This window comes from Sparus aurata, chromosome 13, assembly GCF_900880675.1.
Source record: "Sparus aurata chromosome 13, fSpaAur1.1, whole genome shotgun sequence".
NCBI lineage: Eukaryota > Metazoa > Chordata > Actinopteri > Spariformes > Sparidae > Sparus > Sparus aurata.
This window is the reverse complement of record NC_044199.1, coordinates 751,297-767,535: the sequence shown is the minus strand read 5'-3', so window position 1 is coordinate 767,535 and position 16,239 is coordinate 751,297. Positions and strand designations below refer to the sequence as shown.

Here is a 16,239-nt window from a genome sequence, read left to right as displayed (position 1 = left end):
GGATACAAAGAAGAGGAGTGTCGTGGCAACACGAGAGAAAACCCAATGTTTAGTTCTAGTCTGTACAAATAAAGTGAGAAAGTGAAGTGGATAAATGTTGAGACGGGTTAGTTAAGAGAAGCAGGGAGCACAAACACCAAACTGAGTAAACCAGGGGAAAAGACAAGGAAAGAAGTGAGCGACAGAAAGAATGGAGGTGAATATTTGGAGATCAGAGTGAGAGGGAGGGCCAGGAGAGCCCGGCAAGCTGATCCCCTCGGCTTTCCTCTCGGTTGACTGACCCTACAAGCTATTACCAGGATCTAATGGCCTCATTACAGCCTGCTATCAGAGGCAGAGGGGTAACTGAGCCTGTACCTGGTCATACGATACTGCACTGATACTGGAGCGGGATTACACACCTGAGAATGGAGGATACACACACTCACACACACACACACACACACACACACACATACACACACACACACATGTCCACACACACACACACACACACACACACACACACATGTCCACATACACACACACTCACACGCACATGTCCACACACGCACACACACACACACACACACACACACACACACACACACACACACACACACACACACACACACACACACACTCACACGCACACACACACACGCACACACACACACACACACACACACACACACACACACACACACACACACACACACACACACACACCTGTCCACACACACACACACACACACACCTGTCCACACACACACACACACACACACATGTCCACACACACACACGGTGACTGAGTATTCTGTTGTCAGCACGCTCAGATCCTGGACGGCCTTAGTCAGAATTTTTTGTCTGAACTCTTTTCTGTACTTCTGCCAACCTCTCCCTTCCTCTCTCTGACATTAACTGAATGAAATGCACTTTTTTAAATACAATCATTGATTTCTCCAGTTTGAACATTCCTGGAAACATTTGGAATAATATAAGTATAAACACAACTCAATTAAATATAAATCAGAGGTCTAGTCGTTTTGAGACATTTAAATGCAAATGTTAGATATTATTTATGCTGAGTAGTTTTGATGCTACCGACGCATTTCAGACTGTGTCAGAAGTACAATACCAGCCGTTTTTAGACAGAGCACCAAGCTGCCAATCTGCCCGTCCTTTTGGCGGCTCAGTCCGCGGTTTTAGACAGAGGGCGGCAGATTGGGGGTCTGTTTTGGTCCGCCGATTTCCCGCCTCGGAGGGAACACTTATTTCCGCCTCGCCTGCTATCTAAAAACGAGGCAGCAATGTGCCGGCCTCTGCGTGAGGTGGGCGGAGGTGTCGATGACCTGCACTGTTGTGCGACCCACAGCCGGGGAGTTTTAAAACCAGGAAACAGCTGATCACAGCAGTCAGTCCATCAATTCAACTGCGGACATTAAGATGAACAACTGGACAGCCGCTGAGATCCAGGAGATGCAGCGTCTCCTGGATCTCTGTAGCTGTTTGGTTGTGTTAGCTTGTTGTTGTGTCGGAAAGTTAAGGATGGTCACTATTTTCAAATTAAAAGCCCCCCGCTAAGAACCCAGTTCTAAACTCCAATGGGGTGAAATGTAAAGCTCTTATTTTGAAGACAAATTCTATGTCACCGTTCACAGCTCAACTTCGAGCTTCACGTCACGTCACATGTTTACGCCTACCTCAGAGGCGGCTTTTGGAGAAGGAGGAATATTACGCCTCGGTTTTAGAAAGACAGGCCGGCACATTGCCGCCCTTACCTTGGAGCAGATGTGCCAGCCTTTTCTATCTAAAAAGGGCTAGTGTTTTTGTGGCTTTGGACAAAATGGATGGATTGTTCTCAGCCGTATAAAAATCTTTAATGTAGTCGATTGCACTTTGATTAAATTTTAAAAAAGTAAACGTGGCAGCTTCAGTGAAATCAGTGTTGCTGTTATTCTGCTTTTGATGCAGCAGGCAGTTTAATCAGCGGCTCTTTCACAGCTCGGCTGCTTCAGCCGCTCTCTGCTCCACTCAGGGATAAAAGCAGAGGGCTGTTTGAGATTGTGCCTCTCCCTCTCAGTCACAAAGGAGTGTGGAGGAGCTCTGGAAGCCCCAGAAAGCCCACAGCTCAGCTCAACACACACTCCACACAAGCGTCACACACATAGACGCACATGAACACAGGAACACACACACACGCAGACGCACGCAGTGTCAGAATCCCTCAGTTCTGAGTACCCACGCCCACCGGCCACCGGAGAGCAAGGCACACAGCCGCTGCCTTTGAACGTGAACTGAAAGCCCAACTAGAAGCACAGAGGCTAACAGCTCCACCCCGGCAAACTGCTGCGTCTCTCACTCAGACTTTCTTCTTTCTGTTAAAGAAAAGCCGCTCTGACAGGTGTGAGAACCACACAGGTGTGTGTGTGCCAACGAGTTTACGCACATGGGTAAACACTGAGTGTGTGTGTATGACAGAAACAACTGAGATGTTCATTCCTTATTCATTAACACATACCGAGTGCGCCTGCTTGACGAAAGTCGGCCTTGACAAGTCCCCCGTCTCACTCGGAGCTGATTTTTGGGGGACGTGGAGTGCAGAGCAGACACTGAGAGCAGCCAGTCGGCACTAAAAAGCCAAGGCCAAAACTCACATCACAATTACCAGTGATGAATAATTGACTGAGTCAGAAACATTCAGGGGGTGTTGCAGAGAATGTGAGCTCTCCACCCTCTCTGGCTCTTTGACTCCTCATCTCCGTCTGTAGCTCTTTCTCTCTCCTGCAGGACGCCACGTGAGTTAAATGCACAAACAGGCAATTAGTGATGTTTTTGGAGCAGACTAGCTGGTAAACATTTTACATGTTCAGAGCCCCAAACCTCCTCCCATCAGCTGCACCGCTGCTGCCAGCCGGCTCTATCTCTGGGAGATTTCACCGTGATAATGCTCAGTTCACCATTCTGTGGTGGAAATGGGAGAGCTGGCACCAGCTGGCACCTTAATCTGTATTTATGAAATATGAGGCTATAATTTCTCCCTGCCCCCCTCCTTCCTGGTTCTTCTTCTTCTTCTCTTTCTTCTGCTGGAGAATTAAACATTAACACACTCCATGAATAAAGAATACTTCACTTGAAGACATGACAAACGCTCGCCTTTTCCAGCAGCTGAAAGAGAGTAAGAGTAATAACTTTGCTTGCCTCCACACAATCTGCCATACTGTATATTATCTCTTCATTTAAAGAACTGTCCATGAGAAGATCCTCTGAGACTGTTTCTTCTCATTCCTTCACCTTCAATTAACCAGATAGGTGAATTAAGGCCCTGTTGGCGGCTTGGCAAATGGCCCCTGTTGGAGAAGGGGATGAACGAGATAATAAATTATTTGAAGCCGAGCTATGCTTTGTGCCACTCTCGCGGAGAGAAAGACAGATCCTGCACAGCCGAGACTAACAAATCAGGATGAGGGAGAAGAAGGGCTTGGGAAAGAAATAAAAGTACTGTATGTGGAGAAAACAAGGAGCGATAACGAGAGAGATTATGAGGGAAAGGCATTATACACTGTGTGTGTGTTGTGTGAGGGAGAAGAGATCAGAGCTGGAATCGACCGGCTGCTGCAACAGCTGAGATCAGTTTGCTTCAACTGGTTCATTTGATAAAAAATAGGAATTTGAATAAATAGACCAGACAATTTGCAAAGACAATGTGTCAGTCTGTCACTCATCACTGTCAGACTTCATCAGCCTGTTTGTGGAAGTCAGTCCCGAGCACGTTTACTCAGCTTCAGCTGGACCGCTTAGTTTCTAACTAACTTCACAAACAGCAGTCAGGGGACTTTTTTCAGGTGTGGATCAGGTGTGTCAGTAGTCGTTGTTTGTTGTGTTACAAGTGACACAAAATCACTTTTGAAACCCGGAATGATCAGTCAATGATCAGAGCGTCCGGACTGAGACGAGCTGTAGAAATCTGATCTGAATGGGATTTCAAACAAAATGAGTAATGTAGACTGGACCATCCATCTGAGTCAATGTGTCCAATCATCTGATGCCATCATGAAGACTTGATCACTGTGTGTGTGTGTGTGTGTGTGTGTGTGTGTGTGTGTGTGTGTAGGTGTAGGTGAGTGTGTAGGTGTGTGTGTGTGTGTGTGTGTGTAGGTGTAGGTGTGTGTGTGTGTGTGTGTGTGTGTGTGTGTGTGGGATGGAGTCAACATGGACTCTAACATTCTTATAATGTAAATGGTCAGACAGAACGTATGGTTCTGGTTCTGGTTCTGGTTCTTGTCTTTTTAACCAATACTTCAAAGATTCAAAGTCACATGGCCGCCTATCAAGTTCATCATTAATATGACTGCTGTTATACTTTCAACAGCTGATACAAAATGAACTTCTTAGACCACCCTCTATAAGACAATAGAGAATCCAGTGGAACACCACCTGCTTCAATACTTGGTTTTATTCCTCACATTGTTCTGAATCTATTCTAAAGTCTGTTTGAACTTCATGCAACACATGAATGCTTTAAACCAGTGTACTGCTACATCACTGTGTTCACTTTGACTGTAGACTGAAGGATCTCTTTCCAGGAACCAAACAATGAGTGTCTGAACCGGGCAGTGTGTTTCCTAAATGAAACCGCATTGCCTCGTCACGAGCGTCTGCTGGCTGACATCATGCAGGTGTTTCCATTAAGAGGAGTCCAGGACGCAACATGATGCACCTGAGGATTCGTCCTGAGATGTTGTTGTTGCTGTCAAAGACTCTGAGGTGAGCTGAATGTACGCAGGACTCGGAGTTCTTCCGCTGTCAAACACCCGCCATTTATCTTTCCACTTGTTTGGAGAGACTCATCAAGTCTCTGAAGATGTCACCTAATTGAGACTCATTCTGTTGTTAATAATTGAAACTCCTCAGAGAGCTCAGGGATAAAAACACAGGACAACCAACCCTGAATGACATATGACATATGACATATGAAATATGATATATGCTGTTGTTGTCTTTAAATGCAAATACACACTCCAATCACAAACACATGCTGTCCCACCACAAAAGGATCATTTAGACAAGACTAGACAAAGACTATACATAAATAAAATTAAAATGTAAATTAAGACCAAAACTGTAAGAAACCTAAATTATCATTCAACTTTTAAATAATCTTTGACTCCAGCATTAACATACGACGAGCAGGAGCAAACTGATCTATTTTTATTTAAACGTAAGTATTTCGGGAATAAAAATAGGAGTTCCCTCTTCTTTTAGTTTTAGTTGAAGTCCATTATCTCTGAACAGCAGAGGACCTGATGAACTTGGAGCTTGCATCATGGTCGCTCAGAGGCTCGTGTGAGTCACCAGGATGACGCTCTTGTTGATTTTCCGTCCAGGCTCTGTCACATGGCAGACTACCTGAACTGCTGTTGTTAACCTCATTATTGTTTATCCTCATTCCCTTGAGAACGTTCACATTTGCCGTCCTGTGTAAGAACTCATTATTGAAAATAATTAGCTATGCTAAACACAGAGAAGTCTGCTGCTGTCACGTTATTATGATCCCACTATAGTTACAGATGGAGACAGAAGTCCACCACAGCTCTTTACCCTGACTCTAACCACACCCAACCTTATAGCCACACTTTTTTACTATCATTTCAAAGCTATTAAATAACTTGTATTCCAATTCCTGAATTAAGCTTTCTGTTCAATACAAATCACGTAGTTTGAGCCTAGAACTGAGGATGGATTCATAGACTGCAGCCGCTGCCAGAGGATTTAAATCCAGTGGACTTCCAGTTGATGAAGGCATCTCACATGGATCCGTATTAACACTGCCATTCTTTGATTATTAATTCAGTAAACTCTATAAATGCGTCCACTTCACAAGAGCACAATCTTTTAACGTTCTTACTCCTCAATGGAAATGTAATCAATTATGAATACTCAAAAACTTGGCATCAGTGTTGACTGTCCATTGAAGCTCACATCCAACATCTTATTTGATTATAAATCCCACTGACTTGTTTCTGTTCCTAACAGAATGAAGTGCAACACAAAGTGAACTGAGGAACTGTCTCTGGGAGGTATTACATTTTCACTTCCTGATATCTTTACTTACTTACTGTAATTGTTTGGATTCGTGTGTTCTGTGTGTGATGATGCTTTGTGTGACTGATTTGTCTTAATGGGAACTTGTTCAACACAGGCTGGTGCCGATCAGTGTGTCCTGATTGAGTTCAACATGCCAGACAAATGATAGAAAGTCCAGTAAAATATGACCTGTTTTTATTGAGCCTCAGAACAATTCACAGAGACCAGAATAAATACCGATTACAGGATCTATGGCATGTGTCATTTCCTCTGAGGAGATCTTTATCCCAATCAAACTTCTTGAATAACAAAATCCCAGCTGAACTAATATGTACATCTAGCCTTAATATCAAAGCAAACTACTTTCAAGCATCCTCTGTCGTAGTCGTGATCGCACTTGTCAAATAATTACTCATCATATTGCATGCAATTAATGTAATTATCGTTATTACTCCTCTCATTATCATCAGGGACCAACGGAAGGAGAATGTGTACATCCTGCATTTACACACATATACGCAGGTGCATGCACGCACACACATTCCGACGGCTTCAAGTTCAGTCACCCGCTGCACCAAAGTCATCATCACGTCCACGTCTGTGGGAGGAAATTATGGATTCAATTTCCATAGAGATGAGCTGAGAGTTACTTTCAGCTCCTCTTCCTATTTGAAGCTAATGAATGCAGATTGAAAAGATGTTGATTCCGTCTAAACAAACGCCCCCAACACCTGCACATCAAGTGGCAAGTCTGTCCTCTCAGCACTGAAATAGAAAACACAATTTAAATATTCATATCCCTCAATGGACTGAATGAATAAGCAAATTAATAATCCGTCCCGTTTCTTTCCCGCTCTCTTTCTCTCTCTCTATCTTTCCTGTGGAGGTTTAGGAGCTTGGACGAGACCAAGCAGTCTGCTTTAGGTTAAATGGCCTAATTTGTTATCTGGGGTGATGATAAATGAGCGTTCTCTGTTGCAGTGATGTTTCCTATTAGTCAGGATCTGCAAAGCCTCTTTTTCCATGTTTACCTCGTTCACCACAGTGGAGCAGTGGGTCTAAGCAGCGGGTCCAAGCAGCGGGTCCAAGCAGCGGGTCTAAGCAGGGGGTCCAAGCAGCGGGTCTAAGCAGGGGGTCTAAGCAGGGGGTCCAAGCAGCGGGTCCAAGCAGCGGGTCTAAGCAGCGGGTCCAAGCAGCGGGTCCAAGCAGCGGGTCTAAGCAGTGGGTCTAAGCAGGGGGTCTAAGCAGCGGGTCTAAGCAGTGGGTCTAAGCAGCGGGTCTAAGCAGGGGGTCTAAGCAGGGGGTCTAAGCAGCGGGTCTAAGCAGCGGGTCTAAGCAGCGGGTCTAAGCAGCGGGTCTAAGCAGCGGGTCTAAGCAGGGGGTCCAAGCAGCGGGTCTAAGCAGCGGGTCTAAGCAGGGGGTCTAAGCAGCGGGTCTAAGCAGGGGGTCCAAGCAGCGGGTCTAAGCAGCGGGTCTAAGCAGGGGGTCTAAGCAGCGGGTCTAAGCAGCGGGTCCAAGCAGCGGGTCTAAGCAGGGGGTCTAAGCAGCGGGTCTAAGCAGTGGGTCCAAGCAGCGGGTCTAAGCAGCGGGTCTAAGCAGTGGGTCTAAGCAGCGGGTCCAAGCAGCGGGTCTAAGCAGTGGGAGGACTATGGTCCCCACAGTGCCTCAGAGTTTGTAACAAATCACTACTCAGGTTGTCCACATTGTAAATGTATGCACTTACTGCACTGCTTGGATACATGATTGTGCTCAAGTGGACTGCAGCATTCAGAACTTTATTAAGTGTTTCTGTCTCTTTTATCCTCCAACAAACAATGTGCCCAGAAAGAGAAACTTTATTCTGCCCCACTTTTTTTTTCTGACCCGATGTAATACTGATGATAAAGGTGAAGGGAAGACCAGGGAACATCTGAACATCTCAAAGTGAATGACAACTTGATACATAACATTTCTGCTTAATATAAAAATATCTGTTATTGGTCTCCTTGATTACTAATAATCATTCAAATTAAAAAATGTTTGAAACACCTGTTCTTGGAATAGAATGAATTCTTAATGAATCAAACAAACAAACAGGTAAACACCCATTGACGGGAAATCCTCCAACATGAGTGTGTTTGAAATAAATACCATTTCTCTGCCACTGAGGAAAATAAATCCAGTATTTGAGAATTTCTGTTAACCACATCAGAGACACAAGTTTTGGACCCGTTCGTTCACAACCACACATTCTAACAGCCTTGTGTTTCCTCCAAAAGGTATTTGACAGAGCCAATTACAAAATGTCTGTTATGAGACAGGTCGGCGCTGGCTGTGTATCTTATCGTATCTGCATGTATGAGGTAGATTTGTTGTGTGTGTCCAGTAATAATAGCTTAGTGCGCCAGATAAAGGACAGTTTTACATTTTTCCCTTACTCAGTGTTTTGAATGCATTTTGGCAGCATCGTTGGCAGAAACAGGATATCCCAAGCAGTTTGAGTCACTTTAACAAAGTAAAATAATAATACTGGGCAGTAGCCATGTCTTTCTGGGCCAAGTTGAGTCTGTGGCACGCAGTAGCTGCAGCCATTTCTGCCTAAAAAGCACTTTACCTGCGTTTTATAAATTAAATCGACACAGCAGCATAGACAGAACTGGTGCACTTTGTGATGACCGTAGTCTGCATCTCAGGGTAAACTGTTGTGTCAGGTGCGACCCTCATGTCAAGACAGCTTGACCTTTCTGCACAGCGGTGGAGCAGTCATATTAGAAGATAATATGGGAGTGGACAGCCAAGGAGAAAAGCACACCGGGGTACTTACTGTTCAAACGCAGTGGTGAAAAACAAGGGAGAGAGACAGAAGGGGGCCACTCACTGTATCAGCAAGAGAAATAATGGGCCAACCAGTCCAACACTGTTTATCTCAGGTTATTCATGCAGAGAGAGATGCCAGCAAACCCCTCTGCATAGTTAAAGCTTGTCAAACACATTACAATACTAAACTAGAAAGAAAGGGTTCAGAGGAAGGAGATCAGAGATGAAATATGTAACATGTCTGCCTTAAGATGACTCAGACAACAAGAAACCCTAACCCAGACCAAACACAGTGTCGATCACACTACAACACACTATCGTCTGTGAACGTTTATGCCTGATCAGATAGATTTGCATCAGCACTGGTGGTTGTTTCACGATGTGTTCACCACCACCAATGCGAGTTCCTTAGCATTAGCGCATTAGCTGCACAGCACGCACACAGGGGCTGATTTCAGGTCAGCCTTTGACTGAAGTCAGCACTCAACAGTCTACAGGTTTCCCTCTTCTTTGTCTCCTCTCGTCTCTGTAACCTTTACGTTCATAAAGTAAAATACATCTCCCCTCGAGCTCAGCAGTCAACATCACAGTCCAAAACATCTGACAGTGGAGCTCACCTCTGCACTTTGCTGCTGCAGTCAGGTTGATAAATGGGAGTGAAGATGAATCTACTTATTAATTCAAGAAAGTTAGATCTGAGCACTCCTCCCATCAGTAAATTGCTCCAGATCAGCACAGAACATAATGTGACTCTGGGCGTTTGTTCCTCCAGAGGTGACCTGGTCTAACCCTAACCCAGCCGAGAAGCAGCTCTGCAGTCAACAGGTCAAGCAGGCAGAGTTGTGCCAGAACACCCCCGAGTCTGCTCAAGCCCACCGACTGCATCCGGGTCGGTTGAGATGACATTAGATTGACTTCGTCATCTTGGGACCATCTCTGCTTTTCAAGCGCTAAGCAGTAGATGCCACACAAACTCGTAACATCAGCCTGAAAATCCAGAATGGTTTGTAGCTGGCTACTAACACACGCTGCACAGCTAGATAGTAAACAGCACTGAAGAGGGCGCTACTTTAAACATCATCATCTTCAGACAGTTGAAGACTAACCTTCAGTCAGCAGCCTTGTTGCAGTAGAGATGCACATCCCTGCAGCACTGGACTGATGTGCCAAGTCAAACCAAGCCAACACGTGTATGAACAAGGGCTACAAGAGAAAACATCTCACCTGTGTATGATGCGCTTGCTGCGTAGATATCCCAGGGCCAGGGCCAATTCACAGACATAGAGCTTGACAGTGTTCTCCGAGAAGTGGACGTTCTGCTGGAGGTGATAGCGCAGGTCTCCTCCCAAGAGCAAGTCCACCACCATGAACATGTCCTCCTCGTCCTGGAAGGAATACCTGCAGGAGAAGGAGGTCAGGAGTGAACGGTGATGGATGCGAGATAGTGGCAACCACATGGGATGTAGATAGAGGAGAGGATGAGATGGAAAAGGAGGGATGCATATCAGGGGATTTGAAGGAAGAGAGACAGCAATCAGAATGGAGAGGGCAAAGAAATCAGACGTGGTGACAGAGAAGTGAGGAAAGACGATCAGCAGAGAACGGGAGGAAGAGTTGCAGGAGAGGAAGGTTGAGGGAGGAACGGGGTGAGGAGAGAAAGGAGATGTGACAAGAGGAGGGTTATAAACAGAAAGTGATAAGACAGCCATGATGAAGAGTCACATATTTACCATAAATGGATGTGAGGAGCTTATATTGTCTCAGAGAGCAGGAGGTGGTTTTTTAACCTGCTCACACGTTTACCCATCAATGATAAAAACTCACGACAGCCTCGTGCTTCTCAGGCCAATCAACCTTGAGAAGACAGTGTGAGAGACCTCGCTGCAAAAGGTCTGACAAGAACAAGACTACCCATCAGTGTTTCAACCTCCTGAGCTCAGAACAACAAGACCTCAGTGGCCTGGCAGGGTCTCTCAGGAGAGATGCTGCTCCTACTCTATAGATAAAAAAGCACTTGTCACACTCGTTCAGATTGTAGGAAGAGCACCGACATACTGGCTGAGTCATGCCTGAGGCAACGCTCATTATCCTGTCTTCAAGGCTTACAAGCTTGGAAAATCCTGTATTGCCTTGTACACAAGTTGCTATGATAGTCAGGCGATTCAGCTCATAACACAACAGGGAACACAGTTTTTCACGGGATGCAGACAAAAATCTGAATCTTGACGTATCTTTGTCTTCTCTTTCTTCTCTTTCTTTTGTGTCATGTTTTTCTTCCCTCTCTCCTTTTTCAATACTTACAATTGATATTTTCATTTGAGTTTTTACGCCTGTAGAGACATTATTTCACAGTTAAGAGCTAGAAGTTAAGGTTTTGGCTCCCGCGGTTATCCCCAGTCATTTTCCTGACATTCTAATTAATCTGCATTCTTATCAATAAATAACACAATGTGTGAAGTGCAGGGCGCCAGACTAATTTTTAACAATTGTGGCAACATATTTTGTTTAGATGCAGCAGGGCAACAACTGCATGCACGCAAAAATACTTTACAATTGAATTTTGAACTACATTATGTAAATGATGTAAACTGTAAGGTGAGCACGTTTACCTTCATTCAAATCAACTCATGGAACATGAAAATGCCACAACTGCAATTAATTAAAAGATAAACTAAATAAATTACTCCATCTCAGAAACAATAACATTAAACACTGTAATGATTTAATCAATGCTGATAATGAAGGACAGGAAAATAAAAACATATTCCATATTTCCTACCAAACAGTCTTTTTGCTAAATAACTGTCAGAAGATTATCTGCATACATAAAGTACGTTCTGGATATAATCGTCCTCACAGTTCTGATTGTTCTGGTCGATTCTACAGCAAAAAGCAGCTGAGCAGAGTCAACACAGAGAAAACATAATCTCTGTTGTGATTACATTAGGGATCAACAGATTATCCTGATGTTATTGAGCATTTGTCAGCCTTCTATCCCATCAACATTGGCGGTATGAAATCATTAATAATCGCTCTATATCTGTATGAATTCAGCAACACTGTCTCTCAGGCGGCTCCCTGCCCTGCTTTTATTTTCTCTTGGGGATCAACAGGATGTCCATCACAGTGCTGAGCATGTCGCCATTTCATTAAAGCAAACCATTACAGCTATTGTATATTCCTTACCTCAGTGTGTATTCCACAGATTTGGCAGACATAGCTGTCTGCTGAGATGTATACGATGGCACAAAATCTCACTTTCTTTAGTTGTTAATGAAACACAATCCATTATTTGACTGTGTTTTCACTGTATATAGTTGCTGCTGGGAAACACCTGAGTTCTAGTGAATGAGGGTCATTCTGGGTTGTAATGCTGCTTGTGATCATTCATCTTTTAATCCATCCATCAAGTACTGTCATGCACAGCAAGCCTGTATCAGCATGCATCGCTGTTAAACTGTTGAGCACATCATCAGTGATTTTACACGCTGAGCCTCCCATGGAAGACACACTTTGTTCCTCCTTTAAATGATAAGCTATTTACTTTCTCTCCCAGAAGATACTAATTAATGAAAAAATACAATATAAAACAATGACAGGAGCCAACAGTTCCTGTCTTGCTTAAAGCATTGCTCTGTGTGCAAAACAACCTCTGACAGATCTGTACAGATCTTCCACAACATGGAGGACGACACTGCTGCCCTCTCAGGTCCTTCATCATGTTCCTGAGCTGAAGTATATAGGCTACAATTTCACTTTCTCCACTGTCCACTGGCAGACACTTCTGTGTAAGGACCCTTATCTTGGCTCAAACTCAGTCCTCAGTGACTGAGGGCAGTTTTTTGCCATGCTGGTGAGCTCCCTTCCTAAGACACTGGAGGTGGTGCTTTTCTGCACTGGATGGATGAGGATTGATTGAGCTGACTCAAAACTGTCTGCTAAGGTTTAGATAATGCTGAGGCCACTTAACATCTGATTGCCAATGGCCTCAGAGCGTGGAAAGACTATCTGTTAGATGCCCGTCCTGAAGATGCACACACGCTCGCCAATGTCACAAAGGGTGCATGAAAGTACACTTCACACACGCACACACACGGTCACGTTTCCATCGGTTTGATCACCACTAACCCGGACCAAAACCAGCCTCTGGTGATCTATCTTATGATTTATTTACAGTCTCGTTGTGGGGACAGGCTCTCCCTATGGGGACAATGTAAGTCTACACTGTTAATAGTACACACACACACACACACACACACACACACACACGCCCTCCCCACTTCACCTGTACCATACAGCACAGGTGACTGGACGGTACCAGCTGCCATGCAACAATCAGCCTCACCTGTGGAAAAGTGCAGGGACAAATGTTTAGCAGGTGACTGGATGAACCTGTCACTGCCACGTTCTATCCCGGGTTAACATCGACCAGATCAGCAGTCAGTCAACGTGACATGATGAAAATGAAAAGGTTTCAGTGTGTGTGAGGTTTTTGGTTTCAAAGTTTCACCCTCCCAGATAATAAAACTCGTACAGCAACATTTTCTTTATCTGGCCAAACTGACAGACACCTTCTCTAAGCTTTAAACTTCTTATCACTCCTGCATTTTCAAATTCAAATATCACAGAATTTTGTGAGGAACAATTTGGAACTGAGACCAAATTCCTTGAGAGCAACATATTCTGAGAGTTCCAGCTGCTGCCATTAAATGTAACAGAGAGACAAGTGAGGCGGCGGACTGGATCTGTGTGTGTGTGTGTGTGTGTGTGTGTGTGTGTGTGTGTGTGTGTGTGTGTGTATGTGTGTGTATGTGTGTGTGTGTGTGTGTGTGTGTGTGTGTGTGTGTATGGATATGAAGGCCAGTGAGAAAGTTTGTTAGAAAATGATATGACAGCTGAATCTGGCATGCAGAGAGGAAGCACAGATCAAACAGGTCTCATATTAACGTCTCATTCTCTTAAACATCAAAGCACTTTTTCACTTTGATTCAAGATTTATGATTTTTGGGACCAACAGTCCTCTGGCTGAGTTCATAGACGGACCAAACTTTGCTCCATAATTATCCAAAGTGCTCCCACTCTTTGACTTTGACTGTGAAATGCTTCCGGGGCCATTAGATAGGAAATTATGGAAACCTGACTGACACCTTCATGACTCCAAACCTGATGGCCAAAGCTTCAAACTGTAAGAACTATAGACAGTAGTTTCCTGCATAGACTCCATTTTACTCTCTATTAATCCTCTGATTACCTCTCTTTGTCTCTTTCTGCTTCAGTGTCTCCCTTTACTCCCTGCTGCTGTCACGCACACACACACACACACACACACACACACACACACACACACACACACACACACACACACACAGCAGAGTGTAAATACCTCTACGCAGCAGAGGTGGTAAAGAATCCAAGCGGCTGCTGTCAGAAGCATTTAGAGACACAGGCTGGACTTTAATTGCTCTTTTTCTTTTTCTTGGCAGACAAACAAACACTGGCTTCTTCCAGGAAAACAGCACTTTGTTTATTACCTGCTCACCTGTTCCGTTCTTTATTTGAGCTTTTATTTCCCTGATTCTTTGTTGCTTCATCTGTTTTCATCAAATCTTCATATATCTATATCTATAAATAGATATAGAGATATATAGATATAAATATATAGATATATAGATATATCTATATATTTATAGATATGCAGCTGCAAACATATATATATAGAGAGTTAATGAAGATTTGATGAAAACAGATGAAGCAACAAAGAATCAGGGAAATAAAAGCTCAAATAAAGAACGGAGTCCAGTCCAGTCGTGACATTTCCTCGCTCCTAAATATTCCACATTTAACTGTCAGTGGTATTATAACAAAGTGGAAGTGTTTGGGAACGACAGCAACTCAGACACAAAGTGGTCGGCCACGTAAAATGATGCCGTTGTAAAACACGCCGCCACTGGACTCCAGAGCAGTGGAGACGTTCTCTGGAGTGACGAATCGCGCTTCTCCATCTGGCAATCTGATGGATGAGTCTGGGTTTGGCGGTTGCCAGGAGAACAGTTCTTGTCTGACTGCGTTGTACCAAGTGTAAAGTTTGGTGGAGGGGGATTCTGGTGTGGGGTTGTTTTCAGGAGCTGGGCTTGGCTCCTTAGTTCCAGTGAAAGGAACTCTGAATGCTTCAGCATACCAAGAGATGTTGGACAATTCCAGCTCCCAACTCTGTGGAACAGTTTGGGGATGGCTCCTTCCTGTTCAACATGACTGTGCAGCAGTGCACAAAGCAGCTCCATAAAGACATGAGGAGAGAGTTTGATGTGGACGAACTTGACTGGCCTGCACAGAGTCCTGACCTCAGCCCGAGAGAACACCTTTGGGATGAATTAGAGCGGAGACTGAGAGCCAGTGTGTGACCTCACAAATGTGCTTCTGGTAGAATGGTCAAAAATTCCCATAAACACTCCTAAACGTTGTGGAAAGCCTTCAGAAGAGTTGAAGGAAGGAGTTGCAAAGGGACCGACGTCACATTAAACCCTATGGATTAAGAATGGGATGTCACTTAAGTTCATATGTGAGTCAAGACAGGTGAGCGAATACTTTTGGCAATATAGTGTGTATGTATAGGGTTAGGGCTGGTAGTAGTTCCGATGAAACTGTCCACCTGTACCTAGAACGAGCAGCATTAAGTAGCTGCAGACACCTCGAAGTCAGAAATAAATTAAATGACGATGTAATATTGAGGGGGTCATTAAAAACTGTCCACGTTGAAAATATTGGGCTTCCTTTATTTTATATATATATATATATATATATATATATATATATATATATATATATATATATATATATATATATATGTACATATATATATATATATATATATGTACATATATATATATATATATATATATATATATATGTACATATATATATATATATATATATATATATATATATGTACATATATATATATATATATATATATATATATATATGTACATATATATATATATTATGCATGGCCTACACATGTCTATAATCAGGGTAAACTGGCTAGCAGTAACCATAGTTTATTATATTCGATATATTGGAATATTCATCCACACAAAAGCCAAAACAGATATCAAAAGTTATTCTTACTTTAACAGCACATAACTACTTATTGAATGGCTGCGTTTGGCTCATAGTTGGACGGCAGGTCCACCAAGTGGATCGATACAGCAGTCCTGCATGAATCCAGTTTAATGGATCAGAAAACCAGCTCTCACGCTTGGCTGAGGTTTCCATGTTTTCTGTCCCACAAGTCTGTCCATCAGAAAGCCAAGGTGCTAAAAACTGGAAGGGCTCAGCCGTCGTCATTCGGGGGAAGTTTTTCCGTCTCATAAGCAA

The 16,239-nt window shown here is 43.7% G+C and overlaps 1 protein-coding gene across 1 annotated transcript in view; it reads right to left on the bottom strand.

Moving 5' to 3' along the window:
- The window catches only part of stk32a (serine/threonine kinase 32A), a 77,013-nt gene that overhangs the window by 35,553 nt on the left and 25,221 nt on the right, over positions 1-16,239 (bottom strand). The window contains exon 6 of the mRNA XM_030439049.1: positions 10,087-10,260. Within this exon, the coding sequence (XP_030294909.1) occupies positions 10,087-10,260 (174 nt within the window). The remainder of the gene's footprint in view (positions 1-10,086; positions 10,261-16,239) is intronic.